The following is a 17,284-nucleotide window of genomic DNA, read 5'->3' on the forward strand; positions in this document are numbered from 1 at the left end:
TCTGGTAATTTGAAGCAAGCTTTGGATGTGGACAACATTAATGTCATTAAGGATCTGAATTCATTGTACCTTAGTAGATGAATCATTGTAAGACTTGATCGCTTTCATATTTACCTTTTTTTTGGGTACTATACATAGAGGCCAAAGAAACTGTTTTGGTGTACAAGAGTGTAGGACTTTGTTTGAATTTTCCAAATTCTCCTACCACTAGACTGATCCTAGTGGTTGGTTGAAGAAACTCTTTGAGCACAAGCTTGAACACCCAGTTTGCAACTTAGAACACCTAGTTTGCAACTTAGAAATATTAATTATGCTTGTAAAACTAAAAAAAAGGAAAAAAAAGGCACAACTATATTTGTATATTTATTGTGCTTTTGGAAAGGGTGAAAATGGAAGGAATGGATGGAAACAATTTTGTGTCATTGAATTACCTTACAGCCATATGAAAAATGTGTGTTTCAATTTTTTTTGTTGCACAACTGTAATCTTGCTGTGCTATTAAATATGAAATTATTCTTAATTTGTAGGTACCGACTGCTACGGATTGGCAAAAAGTACTTGCCAACTTCAGTGTTACTGCAACAAATACTGTCATACTGCTCATCTTCGGAGGTATGTATGTCATTCTTAAACTGTTGTGGTTAAGTATTATATTTTTGCCCCTGATGTAAGTATTGTTTATTATTACATTCTACCTCATTGAGTGAGCCATAGTTCCCCGTTTGAGCTTCAATACAACGATTAATACGGATAGTTTGGATTAATTGTTGTATTGAATCTTGAATTGTCCGTTTGGACAGTTTGGGAAGACAATTTTTTTTACTTCATTTTGACTTACAAGTATGTTGTGTTATTTTTGATTATATTTCGGTCACTGCATCTTGCTTTGTTCTCCGGGTGCATACATGATCGGTGTCAATTGATGTCACCGGTTTCATGTCGTGTACTTGGAGACCAAAGCGAAATGCTGCCGAAATTTAGTCAAATTTAACATAAGTGCCTTAACTTGTTTGTTTGAATGAAGTAAAAAAGTGTCTTCCTGAATGGGGTAGGGTCACACCTTTTTACAATAAAAAAGAGAGGTTCGCATGCATATCAGATAATGAACCTCGTTTGACAGTACACTAAATATGGATCGGAGTTGGATGACAAGACCACGCATAACTGAAGAGTACGAGAATGGGGTTGAAGATTTCTTGCAATTTGCTGCTGAAAATGCTGCAGACTTTCGTGGGGTATACTTCTGTCCATGTGTGAAATGTTTGAATGGTCGACGACAATCTTTGGATGACATTAGAACACATCTGATATGTGATGGTATCTGTCCTACTTATACAAGATGGATATGGCATGGTGAGTTATCAGAAATGTCATCAACCCCTGCAAATGTTGGAGTTCATGAAGAAGTTGGTGATCGTATAGAAGACATGCTACGCGATCTTGGACAAGAGGGTTTTAGGCAAACACACGCACCATATTTTGAAAAGTTAGATAATGATTCAAAGAAACCGTTGTATGTCGGATGCACTAAGTATACACGGTTGTCAGGGGTGTTAGCTTTGGTGAATTTGAAAGCAAGATTTGGGTGGAGTGACAAAAGCTTCAACGAATTACTGTTGTTATTGAAGAATATGCTTCCTGAAGATAACACGCTACCGAAGAATCATTACGAGGCAAAGAAGATATTATGTCCTGTTGGAATGGAATATCAAAAAATACATGCTTGCCCTAACGATTGTATCTTGTATAGGCATGAGTATGCTGAACTGCGCAACTGCCCTACATGTGGCGTGTCACGCTACAAAGTGAATTCCAATGATTGCGGTGAAGATGCAACCACATACAAAGATCGTCCATCCAAGGTTTGTTGGTATCTTCCAGTAATACCAAGGTTTAAGCGATTGTTTGCTAATGCAGAAGACGCGAAAAACCTAACATGGCATGCTGATGGCAGGATCAAAGATGGATTGCTCCGTCATCCTGCTGATTCTCCTCAATGGAAAACAATTGATCAGTTGTATCCAGAGTTTAGCCAAGATCCTCGAAACCTAAGGGTTGCTCTCGCTTCGGATGGAATGAATCCATTTGGAAACTTGAGTTGCAATCATAGTTCGTGGCCTGTTTTGCTAATGATCTACAACCTCCCTCCTTGGTTGTGCATCAAGCGGAAGTACATTATGATGTCTATGATGATAGCCGGTCCAAGACAACCAGGAAATGACATTGATGTGTATCTTGCTCCCTTGATTGAAGACCTAAAAAAATTATGGGTAGAAGGGGTTGATGTTTATGATGGGAATGCTCATGAGACCTTCAAGTTGCGTGCCTTGATATTTTGTACCATTAATGACTTTCCAGCATATGGTAATTTGAGTGGATATAGTGTGAAAGGCCACCACGCATGTCCCATATGTGAGAAAGACACAAGTTACATCCAATTAAAGCATGGCAAAAAGACAGTGTATACAAGACACCGAAGATTTTTAAAACCTTTTCACCCATATAGGCGAATGAAGAAAGCCTTTAATGGGACATCTGAGATTGACAGTGCACCGATTCCTTTGTCAGGTGTTGAAGTTCTTGATCGGGTGAACAACATTACCATTATCTATGGGAAGACACAAAAAAAGGATGGCTCTGCAAACAAAATTTGGAAGAAAAGGTCCATCTTTTTTGATCTGCCTTACTGGTGCGATTTAAATGTGAGACATTGTTTAGATGTTATGCATGTTGAGAAAAATGTCTGTGATAGTTTGGTTGGGACACTGCTTAACATTAAAGGGAAGACAAAAGATGGTTTGAAATGTCGTCAAGATCTAGCAGAAATGGGCATACGACAACAGTTGCATCCAGTGTCAAAAGGGCTTCGAACATATTTACCGCCAGCATGTCATACGATGTCAACGTCTGAGAAAAAAAGTTTCTGTCATTGTTTGAAAAATGTTAAAGTCCCACAAGGATACTCTTCAAATATCAAGAGCCTTGTATCTGTGACTGAAATGAAGTTGGTTGGTTTGAAGTCTCATGATTGTCATGTTTTAATGCAGCAATTGTTGCCTGTTGCCATTCGTGGTATATTGCCTGACAAAGTAAGGGTTGCAATAACTAGATTGTGTTTTTTCTTCAATGCCATCTGTAGCAAAGTCATCGACCCGAAACAGTTGGATGATTTGGAAAATGAGGCTTCAATTATCGTTTGTCAGTTGGAGATGTATTTTCCACCAGCCTTTTTTGACATAATGGTTCACTTGGTTGTTCATCTGGTTCGAGAAATACGGTTGTGCGGGCCCGTGTATCTGCGGTGGATGTATCCGGTAGAGCGGTACATGAAGGTATTGAAAAGTTATACCAAGAATCAATATCGGCCAGAAGCAAGCATTGTTGAAAGGTACGTGGCAGAAGAAGCTATTGAGTTTTGTTCTGACTACATTGAAAATGCTTCACCTGTTGGTCTTCCTCAAAGCCGTCACGAGTCTAGCCACCAAGGTAGGGGGAAACGAGGATTCAATGTTGTAACCATGGATCGCCAGCAACTGTCACAAGCGCATTTATATGTACTAAACAACACAGCTGAAGTTATACCATACATAGATGCTCACAAAGAATATGTTACAGCTTGTCACCCAACCATGAATATGATGCGTGTGTTGCAGGAGCACAATAAGAGTTTCGTCAATTGGTTTAGAAAAACAATATTTGCTAGCGACAACGCTTCTAAGACATTATCATTGTTAGCTGTTGGGCCTAATCTCAATGTCTTGACTTGGAGGGGGTATGATATCAACAATTATTCGTTCTACACAAAATCCCAGGATGATAATAGCACTGTGCAAAACTGTGGAGTAACGATTGATGCTCATTCGGAGCACTTTAGTAGTGCATTAGATAACCATCCTATTCGAGCGTCCATGCCTTATTATGGACTGATTAAGGAAATCTGGGAGCTTGATTATGGTGAATTTAGAGTGCCTGTTTTCAAGTGCCAATGGGTTAATGGAAATGCTGGTGTCCGACAAGACAAAATGGGTTTTACTTTGGTTGACCTTCAAAAGATTGGCTACAAGGACGAGCCATTCATCCTGGCAGCACAAGCAAGACAGGTGTTTTATGTTGAAGATCCCAGTGACGCAAGATGGTCAGTGGTTCTTCAGGGTAAAACAACTGGTATCCCTCCCGATATTGATGTTTCAACCCTTGATGTTAATGACATCCCGACGTTCTGCACAGAAATGCCTTCGGTAAATGCTGAAAATGAGGAGGATGATGTATTTGCAAATCGTATCGATCATGATGAAGGTTTATGGGAAAATATTGCTACTTGAATGTGGTATATAACCCAAATTTTCTTTATGTTGTCCATTCTGATTTTCAATTTGCCATTATTTTTCTTTCATTATAATTTCATACTTCTATGTTGTGACAATTAAGTTGGCATAATTAATTTTTCTTTTTGATTGCAGCCATGACAACACCCCCGAGATCCCCTCCACCACCAGATTCTCCTAGTGCAACCACAAAAAGGAAGACTAGACAAACTACCAGGCTCCGAAGGTTGACTGCACGAAGCTTATATCAACCACGACCAACTGTCCACGTCAACACTAGTACTGGTAGAGGATCTGGCCCACATAAAGAAAAATTCCATACTTACTTGGGGGTAGTGGCGCGGGAGAAAATCCCTATTGTTCATGCTACTTGGAAAGATGTCCCCGAAACTTTAAAAGTTATTGTATGGGATGACATTTTGGTAAGTCCACTCAACTGGTAACGAGTTTACTTTTGTGTATATTTAATGCCTGTGGAAATGTGGTTTATGCAGTTACTGATTGAAAAGTATTTATTATTTTAGGCCAAATTTGATATTCCTGAAGGTTTAACTGCGAAGAAGAAGGTTATGTCCACGGTTGCAACAAGATGGAGGCAATTTAAGTCCTCCCTGACCTCCAGATATCTATACACTGACAAAGACGATCAACAAAACATTGATCCATCTGCTAAGTATGGTTTCGATCGAGAAACATGGGAAGCATTTTCAAAGACACGACAGACACCAACTTGGAAGGTTTAAATTTAATTGTTTTTACTCAACATTTAACTTATTTAATTGTTGTCAAAGTTTTGATATATTGACTTGTATTTAATAATGTTGACAGGGAATCCGCAAAAAAGCACAGGAAATTCAAAAATTCAATGACTGTCCCCACGTACTATCTCGTGGAGGGTACGACGTGCTTGAAAAAAAATTGATGGCCGAGAAAACAAAGTCAAGAGTGAATCAAGGTGATGGTACTGACAATACAGATGTGGTCGTCGACCCTCCATCCCCTATTGCAAGACATGTGAAGTGGAAGAAGGCTAGAACTAACAAATTTGGGCAAATGACATCTGCTGCAGCTCAAGAAATCGCAGACAAAATTGTAAGCTCAATATATGTTTCCCTTAAAAATTGTAAGTTGTAATGACAGTTATGAGTTTACTTGTTGTCATTGTTACAGGATGATTTGCAGGAACAATCAACACAGGGAACTTTTGTCCCGCATGGTCGTGAAGACATTTTGAACACTGCCATTGGCCGTCCAGAGCACCCAGGTCGGGTTCGTGTTGCTGGACATGGTGTCACGATAGGTAATTACTATGGACCGCGTGGTAGTGGCTCCAACACTTCTTCGGCGACGATGACCGCAGATAAATTGGTGGAAATCATAGGAAGTATAAAGCAAGAGCTGAGGAAAGAGGTAGAAGACGAAAACAAACGGATTATCGACTTATTGCAAAAGCAGTTGGATGCGATCAAGAGTGAGTTATCACAAATTCAAACGCAACAGTCAGCTCCTTGTAGACCGTCTATCCCTGATGTATTGGTTGCACGTGTCAGCACCAAAGAAAGCTGTGCCGAGGCTGCTGCAAATGTTGTTGCTAAGGAGCGGTCTACACTTGATGCTTCTATTGTGGGGTTATACATTGTGTGTGGTGATAGTACACAGGTGGTGGCTGCGGGAAAAATGTATGGAGTTGGTGGCATTATACACAATGTTGCTTACGCAGATGATGTAGTAAGGGTTTGTGTTGACACAATTTACGATGGTGACGCCACTGTCCCGTTTCCAACTGCAGAGATTCAGTATGTCAGGGACGCGAGTAGCACATTCATTGCATGGCCCAGACATCTAGTGAAGCCTATAACTGATGTAAGTAATATAATTATCGCCCTGCCTAATGTCATTTAATTTAATACACCATTTGTGATTAACTTTACTACTTATTTTCTTGTACCATATAGGATTCAAATCATAATGCGCGTTTTCCAGTTGGACGTCTTGGTGAGGCAGAGGTTGCAGCTGAACCTGATCCATTGGGCGAATTAATGAAGACATTGTTTTACGTGTACAAGAGTCCAGTGGAAGTGCCATGGGAGGCGACGCAATTTGGACTTCCTGATGTTGGGGCAAAATTTTTCATCACACATGCTGATCTAGCGGAAATAATATCAGGTGACAAGTGTTTGAACATATCTATCCTGCAGCTGTGGACCATGTAAGTCATTTTTTGTCAACCTTTATGTTTGATTACGTCATAACCAACATTCTTGAATCTAAAACATTTACAATATTCATGACTTGTGTTGCAAATAGTTTTATGAATAATTGTGGTAGAAGCAAAGTTGATCAGTCACTGTATGGTCTGTTGGAGCCTCAATCTATACACAATGCTAAGGACAGACGTGAACAATGCCAAGAATACATTCAAACATGGGTCAAGGAATCACAAAGGCAGTTGTACTTAGGGGCTTACTTGCATCAGTAAGTTGAACTGTTGTTGTAATTAAAGTCATTTTTTTTTGCTTGAATAAAAACCTAATTGTAATTGTCAACTTCAGGGCACATTGGCAACTATTTGTTTTGTGTCCAAGGGAAAACACCGTTGTTTGGTTTTGTTCTCTGAGGAAGAAGCCAGATATTAACATCAAAGCCACAATTAACAGGTTCTATTCAAATATACAAATGATGGTCTGTGGAGGTAACTGTTGTTACATATACATAAATAATGGTTGTCATATATATGGTTGTTTGTATTTTTTTTACTAGTGCAATGAAGACAATAACCAGTTCTTTCCAAGGCATGTCTAATCAAGCTGCACCTCGGTGGGTTGAACCAAAGGTTAGAAATTATTGAAGTTCTACCTGTTTCTAATGAAGTGTTTGTACATGTTGAAGTCTTGTATCTTAACTAACAATTTTCAATGTTAAATTTAGAGTCATGTCCAAACTGGAGCGTACGAGTGCGGATATTATGTCATGCATTGGATGTGGTGCATAGTGACTGGTGGATTGAAGGATGACTGGAACAAGGTATACGTAATGCATGGACTTACGATTGTAGGTTTGGTTAATATTTGTTAACTTACTAATAATGTCATCAATTCTTAATTTTGTAGTGGTTTTCTGATGGATCACCGTTAGACGTGGAGGCCATCACCACACTTCGCCAAAAATGGGCAACATTCTTTTTAAGTATTAGGAAAAGCGGATGCTAAAGAGGATTTTCATTATGTAGTAGAACATTTTTAGTGTCATTACATCATTTCGTTTAAAATTTCAAACAATTGTTTCATCTGATTATATGAAAGGCACAATTAAGGTCTCCATTGTTTATGCTTAAATTGTTTTAGTTTGTGGTTTTATTTTATTATAAAATATTCATTTTAATAGGATCAACGCAATTATTAGTTCATAGTATGTGTTTTTTCTGCAATTGGAGAACTGCAGGTTTATATGCAGACATGGACTTCAAAGAGGGGGAACTGGTTCTGAAGGACCCCATGTTGTAGGAGCTCAACATCCCCTCAAAAAGGTTTGTTTTCATTTTCACAGTTTTTGTTCTTGTGTAGCCATATTAAAAGCTTTCTGCTCCTTTCTCTTATATTCTACCTTGTTTCGCAGATTGATTGTTTGGTGTGTAGCTTATGCTTTCGTTTTGTTGGTTCCATAGAACTTGAAATTGGAAGGAGGCTTTACATGCAACAACTGAGGGCCAACGAGAGTCATGGTTGTGATGTGGGAAGCTCTTAGAAACACTGCCATGAAATGGAATCTTCAGATGAAGAGGAGAGCACTCAGCAATGCACTTTTGGAAAACTACCTTTAAGAAAAGTACCTTGTTTAATTAACGACATTAAATCTGTCAATTAATTGTGCTAGCATTCCTAAATTTTATCCTTTTCTTATCTCTCTATCCACTTAATTGTTTCTCATTAATATTTGGACAAAGAATAATTAAGTAGGTAAACTTGATGGTGGAGGCAAAGAGATTTTAGAAAAATTTGCTGAATTTTTTAGCGATTCTTCCATCAAGAAGGTAAACTTTTCTTCTTCTATCCCTTCTATGTTCTTAATCCTATTACTCTCCTCAACATGCAACACTCCTCAAATTTTAATTCTATGCTTGCTACTGTATGAAAGATGCCTTACTAGTTAAGATATATGACAATCAGCTACAATTTGTTCTGAAGCAAACCTCAGGTAATGTAAAAGTTTAGTGTCGTATTATACAGAGAGCCATATTGATATTTACTGCGTGTTCAGTGGTATATTAAATTTTTCAATAATATGCTAAGAATAGGTTGCAACTTGCATTCCTAATGTTAAGTTAATGTGTACCTGATTTAGGATAGTTGGTGCATGGCTTTATTGTATAGAACAGAGAAGTTTTCATCATATGATAGAAGTGAACTAGCATGATTTGTTATTCTATTTTATTTTATTTGTGTAGTTGTTAGATATTCTTATTTTGTAGTAATGGAAAATTAAATCTATCTTTTATAAAATCATATTGGCATTAAATTCCTGGGTTTGTCTATGCTGTGACCAGAGATTACAAACCATATTTGAAATAACCGAGTCACTGGTGCATTCTGTAGGTCTGGCATAATTATAGCTTTGACTGTCATGTTATAGAGAATTATGGATTCAAAGTTTCGGGATTTCATGCTGATACAATGCACATGGCACGATTATGGGATTCTTCAAGACATTTGGATGGGGGTTATTCTCTTGAAGGACTTACAGGTGACAGAAGGGTCATGTCTAGGGCTCAGCTGAACCATGAAAAGGACTTGATTGGTAAGGTGTCAATGAAAACTATATTTAGTAAGAAAAAATTGAAAAAGGATGGATCTGAGGGTAAAACAAGTATCATTGCTCCTGTTGAAGAACTACAGAGAGATGAGCGTATACCTTGGATATGTTATTCTGCCTTAGATGCTAGCAGCACTTTGAAGCTGTATGAGAGCCTAAAGAGCCATCTTTCAGACATGCCCTGGAAATTTGATGGTGTGCCAGTTTATGGGAAAACCATGTATGATTTCTACAATGAATATTGGCGTCCATTTGGTGAGCTTCTAGTCATGATGGAATCTGAGGGAATGCTAGTTGACCGGGCTTATCTTGAAAGCATAGAAAAGGTGGCCAAAGAAGAGCAAGAGGTAGCTGTTAATAGATTCCGTAAATGGGCCACTAGGTATTGTCCTGATGCCCAGTATATGAATGTGGGAAGTGATTCGCAGTTGCGCCAGCTGCTTTTTGGTGGCATTGTGAACAGGTGCACATTTTTTAAATCTTACCTGTAGCATTTATTTCAATCTTAAATTATTGATTTCCTAGTCAAAGCGTGAAATATTTATGATATTCATAAGTTTAATGTATTCACTATTCATGAATGATGGTACTACTACTGGTACCTACCTTGATATTTATGAACTTTTCTGTTTACAACAAAGTAGCTGAAGGATATAGATGGAAGTAAAATTTTCATTTTCACTTGTCACATGCTTCATTACAGAAAGGACTCCAATCAAACGCTTCCAACTGAACGAATATTCAAAATTCCCAATGTTAATAATGTGATTGAAGAAGGCAAGAAGGCTCCAAAAAGATTTTGTGATATAAAGTTGACGAGCTTAGGTTATAATCTGGAGACTGAGATGTACACAGCAACTGGTTGGCCGTCAGTTAGTGGTCATGCTTTAAAGGCCCTGGCTGGAAGTATTTCCGCTGATTATGACTTTTTTGATGAGGATTGTAACTTGGATCTCGATGATGAAGATGAAAATCCTTCTCAAAGTGAAGTTGCACCGGTAAAAATTGATAAATCTGCATATGGGACAGCCTATGCAGCTTTTCCAACAGAGGAAGAAGGGAGAGAAGCTTGCCATGCAATTGCTGCTTTATGTCAAGTCTGTTCAATCAACTCTTTGATCTCCAACTTCATCCTTCCCCTGCAGGTATTTTGTTGTTGTTTTGTTTGCAATATGAACTTTCTTGAGCTTGCTTGGAATTTCTTATATTTTGAAGCTAGTATACAAACTTCCATACAATTCATATTGTCCATAATAAATTGATGATATTTTCTATTTTTTCCCTAGAAAGGATATTTTTAGACAATTATAATTATTTTATAAACATCAGTCAATGAGATGCTTGACAACTCACCTGTGCACCAAACTCACAAGTACCACAGTACCTTGAGCTTTTAAAATACTCATTGGAGATGGTCAATACTAAGTTCTCCCACTGCTTAGCTATGGCTAGGGAAATTATTTCCTTATTTGAGTTTAAGCTAATTTTTTGAATGCTTATTGTGCCACCACTTACATTTTAGAACTTTTAGTAAACATTTGTATTCTTACACTGAAGCTCTTTATATGTGCTCTATAATAGCTGCAGTTTCTCTTTGTCAGGGACATAATATATCAGGAAAAGATCTCCGTGTTCATTGTTCCTTAAATATCAACACAGAGACAGGACGCTTGTCAGCAAGAAGGCCAAATCTGCAGGTTATTCTAATTAGATTAATCAGAATTCTCTAATGATTTTGATTAGGAATTTTCATTTTGATAGTAGTCGTTGTGAACTTCAAATTTTTTTAAGTGCTATACATTTGAGATTTGACCATTAACCTTCATCTGTGTGCTGGTATGTTCATTAATTGGTGGCATACAGTTTCCTTGATGCTAGACTCTTAGTAGAAGGCTTTATCATTTTGTCTTTTAATCTAAAATGTAGTTTCTCCTTTTAGTAGGGTTTCTTCCTATTAGACATATTAGTCCATTTTGAACCTCCACTCTATCTTTTCGCTGCTGTTTTTCTTAACTAAATTTTGGCAGTAAGGTTGAACAAAAAAAAATTCAGCTGAAGGTGAAATAGGTCTGTGGATTATTTGTGTTGCAAACCTGAATTATTCTTGTGTGAGGTAGCATCTACAAAAATATAAAACCCTTTTTAGGCCGTCATCTATCAAATATCTCAAGGTCAAGAGTCAGTTCTTGAAATCTCTGCTCAAATGTACATTCTTTTGTATTCATTTATTCCTTTAGTTAAAAATATCTGATTAAAATTAGTGTTTTTGTACTAATCCCAGCCTTGCTAATTGCGATACACATTCATGTAATCATTTGATGTCTACTTGGTCTTGATGCCTTTTCTGTTACTTTATTACAATGATTTGGGTCCTAATTTTGGACTGCGCAATGCATCTCATTCATTTTCAATTTGTATTTTGACATTGACATGCGGGTATTACATCCACTAGATTAATCAGACTTTCAAAACAATATAGAACCTGACACTTACGCTTCATGAATTAGAATCAACCTGCTCTAGAAAAGGATCGATACAAAATCCGTCAAGCATTCATTGCTGCACCCAAGAATTCTCTTATAGTTGCTGATTATGGACAGGTTAACAGTCTATATTGTCTATCTAACTGAACTATTTTCAAGAAATTTCATTCTGTTAACTGCCTTGTTTATTGTTACAGCTGGAACTTAGGATTCTGGCACACCTTGCAGACTGTAAGAGCATGTTGGAAGCTTTTGAAGCTGGTGGAGATTTCCATTCAAGGACTGCAATGAATATGTACCCACATATTCGTGAAGCACTTGAAAAAAAGGAAGTGCTTCTTGAGTGGCATCCTCAGCCTGGTGAAGATAAACCCCCAGTTCCTCTTTTGAAGGTAACTGTATGCTGATAGTTGCAAGTACCATTGCATTGAGATGTGGAAGTAGTGGCTTTGTCTTTAGTTTGGTATTTCTTGTAGCTGATGACGTCAAATATAGTGACCACCAGAGTGCTGGCAGGTGCATGAGGGAGGACTAATCCTTGTTCTGATTGGACCCAGATCCATCAACTGCAAATGCGATAAATATACTTTATTAAAAATCAGAACAAATACTAATAACTTGTGAACTTTCCAATAGAAATAAAGGACAGCTACTGCTCATTAGAACACTGTTTAGGGGGAAAACATAGTTGCTGTGGTAGTAGAAGAATTCACTGAGTTTTTTTATATATAATGTGTTTAATAATGTTTATGTATATTAATAAAAGTAAATCAGAATACACCAGGCATTAATAAGCTTTTTTAGCAGTTTAATGTTGTTTGATGCCCTTCCCTCAAGATATCAAAAAACTGTTTTAGCAGTTTACTGTTATAACTTATAACCATCTATTTCATGATTGATCATGTTTTGATTTTTGTTTCCCTTCCATGTCAGGATGCCTTTGCTTCTGAAAGAAGAAAAGCTAAAATGCTTAACTTCTCAATTGCATATGAGAAGACTCCTGTGGGGCACGGGAAGATTTACTTGAAAGCTGCCAAGAATTACTTGGAAAAAAAAACAAATGAAACTTATGCTGAATTCTTATGTCTTCTGCAGGTGCTATTTAATTTCCAAATGATGCATTTGTGATGATTCTAGCACGCATGATTGGAATGTTGGTTCTATTGATATGGAGATGTAGCATATTATGAGTGTTGTTGATATGAACATTTTTTTAACTTTTTATGGACTGCAGAAATTCATCCATAACAGGATTTATGTTAAATAGATCATCCCCATTTATTGTTATTACTATTATTATTTGACTAAATTACTAATAAAATGTTTAATTTAATTTATTTTTAAAAATATTTAATATAATCTTCTAGAATGAAAATCTAGTATAAATTTGCTTTGACAGACTTATTAATTTCTTGCATCATTTTCATTTGATAGTTTTGGTTCCTATCAAATTAAAAAAAAAACAAAAAAAAGAAAATATACAAAAAAAAAAAAATAACAATACTACGACGGTTATTCTATAACCGTCTTAGTCTATTGCCCTTACTACGTCGGTTACTTCACAACTGGCGTAAAATAGTTAAAAAAATTGGTAATACTACGACGGTTATAATCCAACCGTCTTAGTATATTACACTTACTACGCCTGTTATATCAAAACTGCTGTAAAAAGCCATTTTGCATGGCACATACGAAGACGGTTAATGAACAACCGTCGTAAAAAGTGCACATATACGAAGACGGTTCATTAAAAACCGTCGTAAAAAGCGCACATATACGAAGACGGTTCATCCACAACCATCGTAAATAACACATACATACAACGACGGTTCTTGAAGAACCGTCGTAAAAAGCATAGACATACAACGACGGTTCTTGATAAACCGTCTTTCAAGTAATTCTACCTTTTACGACGGCGGCAATTACGACGGTTAAAAACCGTCGTTAAAAATACTACTTAACCGACTTAGAAAGACGTATTTCTAGTAGTGATGGATCCCTTCCAAGAGTGAAGCTTTGCTTTCTACCTGTCAATAAAGGGCCTAAAATGACACACCCACAACTTCCCCAAAAAAAGAGGAACCCCCAGGTAGATGAAAGGAAGAAATCCCATGGAGAAACCCAATAGATATTTAATCACCCTCAATCTTTGAGTGGACAAAGCTTCTTGAAAAAATTGACACTTTTTCGGGCTAATAAGCTGACCTGAAACTTCACCGTTGGAATGAAAAAGATCCATCAAATTAACAATGTTTTTCTTTGTTCCCCTCCAAAACACAAAAATATCATCAGCGTATAAGATATGTGTTGGAGTAGCAAAATGCTTAGGGTTGGCCATGGGAAGCAACCTGTTGGAGGCTACCAGAGAAGAAATTCCTTTACTCAACACTTCTTCTGCAATGCAAAACAGCAGTGGAGATAGGGGGTCTCATTGACGGACTCCCCTCTTGCTTAGGTTGTGAACATTACTTTGAATAAGAAATTCCATAGTATAATTTTCTCCAAAAGCGAGAGTATCTTTATTTATTTATTTTAAAAGTGTCTCAAGGGTTGTCAAATTCTACTAGATTATAGATACCTTCTCTTTGCTACTATATGGCACCTGAGCCTTATTGTAACATAGCCCATTAACAAGTACCACCCTTTACTGCAAACAACTCTTGTATGAAGATATTTCGTTGTCCCCAACACCCTTCAAATTAAACAACTACTATGCATCCCTCTACATCAACTCCAAAGTTCAAATTTTGAAACTATGCTTCAATATGTTTTTCGTCTGAACCATCCATCTCTTTTCACAAAAGGGTTCTATTTTCCTAAAATTCTCCATCCACTACACTGCCAAAAGCATAAACATAGATGCTACTTTTCATAGGTTGGTTATTGTCCCCCGAATAACCACCTGTTTCTTCCCCACCACTATTTACCCTCACACAACCACCACCACCACCACCAGTCCCCATGCCTTAATTCTTTCAGCAAGTTGCACCTCCAAAAACCCCCGCATACACCATCACCAATGATCTAGTGTCTCCCATTGAAATCGTACTTTATGTTGACCACACCCATTTTGTATAAACAAATGTGTTCGACGCCAATGAAGGTTCCATGGTCGTGCCTTCTCCTGGTGGCAAACTCTCCCTCTTAGGTGTCACCAGAGGCCATGAGAACCAACCAATGAGACACTTTTTCTTTCTTCCGTTGTAGATGATGTCATTGGTGAGGCTTTTTCCACCGTGAAATGTTCCGATGCACCCCTCTTCCCAACCAAACTCCCAACCAAAATCAACAAACACAAAACCTTTTCAAATCATTGTGTTTCATGCTATCGCACAACACTAGATCCCACCCTTTGTACACCAAACCCCAAAGCCAAGAAAACACCTCCGCCTCTACTTCCTTCATCTCCTCCCTCACCGACGACGCCAACACCAAACAACCATCCAACTTTCTGAACCACTAGTGTTCATTCCATGGTACCCCACAACACCAGATCCCACCCTTCCTACACCAAAACCCCAAAACCAAGAAACCTCAACAATTATATATTCTTCTAGGACCCTTGCCAATGGCCTTTAAGATCACGAATCTATCGCACTAACGTCTCGCTCATGTGTTTCGGAAAGGTGGAGATTCTAAATGATTTGGCCGTGCAATGGTGGATTCTTAAAACTCAAAGAATCTTTATCATTTGATATATGTTTTTTTTTTTCACAAGAATTTGATATATGTTATTTATACATGTATTAAAAAAATATAAAATATAGACATGTAAAAATAATCACTTGTGTGCTTGATCTTAATTTATTCCTTTGATTTTCCAAACAAAAAATTACCAGACCCGAACTATATTTGATTAGACATTTTTGAAACTAAACCAAACCATCCGAATTAAACTAACACTCCCTTAATTTAAACATATCCTTTGGTCAAGTTTGCATATTGAAACAAACTGTTTACACCCTTATTTAATATAACTGCACTTTGAAGTTTGGGATAACTAGTTAGAATTAAACTAGTAAATAACATTGGTCGATCTAAATAAAAAGAAAAATAGCGCCGCCTAAACCCTTAGCATTAGTACTATTTTTATGATACACTTAACTTGATTATTTTATTAGCTACGATCGTTAGTTCTTAATTAGCACATGCCATTTTTATTTTATTAAAAAAAACTGAAGCATTTTCATAAAATTATTGTTGTTAGGTATTCGTGTATTATTTTTCAGTGGATGACTATTTTTTCTATGAAGTAATGTTCTTCTAAGTTATATTATTTTGGTTGTCTCTTTCCCATCGATTTTCCTCCTATAAATAACTTATTTTCACCTCAATAATAGTTATATTCCTCAGGTAAACAATTTTGTCCATTTGCCTAGTTATTATTGGCTATGTGAATCGAATGGGGTTGTTCATCGTTGTCTAGCCAATAAAATATATAGGATAAAGTTTGTTATTCAAATACTAAATGAAAAATGTGGATCCAAAAAATGGTTAAGTTGTTTAAGCATGTTAGTTGTTAGGCTATCTTTAATTAAAGAAATTAGTCTCTAATTATCTTCGACTATCTATGGAGGCTAGGGGTGATAATAAAAAAAGAACTATATGTTGGATATTCTCGGCGTAAAAGAAAATGAAATATGTCTCATTTAGAGAGATTAATTCGGTTTTGTCCGTAAATAAATTTTCCCTCTCCTACTTTTTCTGGGTCTACACTATTTTGCAATTTAATTCTTAATATACACTAGTTGAGACTTTGTCTCTCCTTTTTGTTTTTCTTTAATTGAAAATATTATAAAATATAAATATTATATTATATAATTTTTTTAATTGGTTTTAAAATTACTTATTTATTAAATTAAATTTTATAATTTTGTTTTATATTTTTTTAAAGAACAAATATACAGATAAAGAAAAATAAAAAATTGGATAAAATTAGAGTACAATTTTTTAATTACTTTGTATGTACTTTTGTAATTAAATTTATGTGCCGTTGATATTTTTTTGTTATGTTTGTTCATTAAAAAATAAGAAAATTAGTTAGTAGTATTAAAATAAATTAGAAAACACAGTAAAAAACAATTGATACATCTATCTTATACAATAGACATAAAATTTCAAAGAAGATTAACTGCTATATTGAAAATATCTTTAAACATATTTATTGAAAATATTTTTAAATAAAAATATATTTAAAAATATTTATTTAGCAGTTATTTTTTACTTAAGTGATAAGAATTTGATAATTTTATTATTTATGGCTTGCAGATATAAAAAGAAAAGATTAAAATATCCAAAAGATACTCATAACGGTTAAATATGAGCTATTTTTATAATAAAGATATATTGAAAATATCTTTTAAAAATATTTAATTAGCAATTATTTTTTGCTGGCACCCTAAGTCAAGTTGTTAAACAAAAACTCTTTTTATTTTTAATTAAATCTAATAACATAAACAAACTAATTATATTTAGTAATATAATTATATTAGAAAATTCTAATTTTAAATAAAAATATTTTCCTAAAAAATATGTTAAGTAAATTAAATAATAAAACAAAAATAATTATATTTAATAATGTCATTTTCTTTAAAAAAAATTAAAAAACAAAATTATAAAATTTAATTTAATAAATAAGTAATTGTAAAATCAATTAAAAAATTATAT

At 35.8% G+C, this 17,284-nt stretch overlaps 2 protein-coding genes across 2 annotated transcripts; both read left to right on the forward strand.

Annotated features, from left to right (window-relative positions):
- Positions 1 to 4,894: 4,894 nt before the first annotated feature.
- Positions 4,895 to 7,710, forward strand: LOC114398507. Its single transcript, XM_028360705.1, has 9 exons — positions 4,895 to 5,062; positions 5,154 to 5,417; positions 5,496 to 6,188; positions 6,281 to 6,534; positions 6,633 to 6,800; positions 6,878 to 6,982; positions 7,086 to 7,158; positions 7,254 to 7,349; positions 7,436 to 7,710. Exons 1-9 carry the CDS (start codon positions 4,895 to 4,897, stop codon positions 7,532 to 7,534), a joined length of 1,920 nt encoding a protein of 639 aa, XP_028216506.1. The 3' UTR covers positions 7,535 to 7,710.
- Positions 7,621 to 12,858, forward strand: LOC114398508 (DNA polymerase I A, chloroplastic/mitochondrial-like). The gene is made up of 10 exons (XM_028360706.1): positions 7,621 to 7,638; positions 7,759 to 7,851; positions 7,941 to 8,046; positions 8,279 to 8,355; positions 8,918 to 9,597; positions 9,838 to 10,279; positions 10,736 to 10,831; positions 11,642 to 11,734; positions 11,815 to 12,009; positions 12,551 to 12,858. Exons 1-10 carry the CDS (start codon positions 7,621 to 7,623, stop codon positions 12,743 to 12,745), a joined length of 1,995 nt encoding a protein of 664 aa, XP_028216507.1. The 3' UTR covers positions 12,746 to 12,858.
- The last annotated feature ends 4,426 nt before the right edge of the window (positions 12,859 to 17,284 follow it).

This window comes from Glycine soja, chromosome 19 (genome assembly GCF_004193775.1).
Source record: "Glycine soja cultivar W05 chromosome 19, ASM419377v2, whole genome shotgun sequence".
Taxonomy (NCBI): domain Eukaryota; kingdom Viridiplantae; phylum Streptophyta; class Magnoliopsida; order Fabales; family Fabaceae; genus Glycine; species Glycine soja.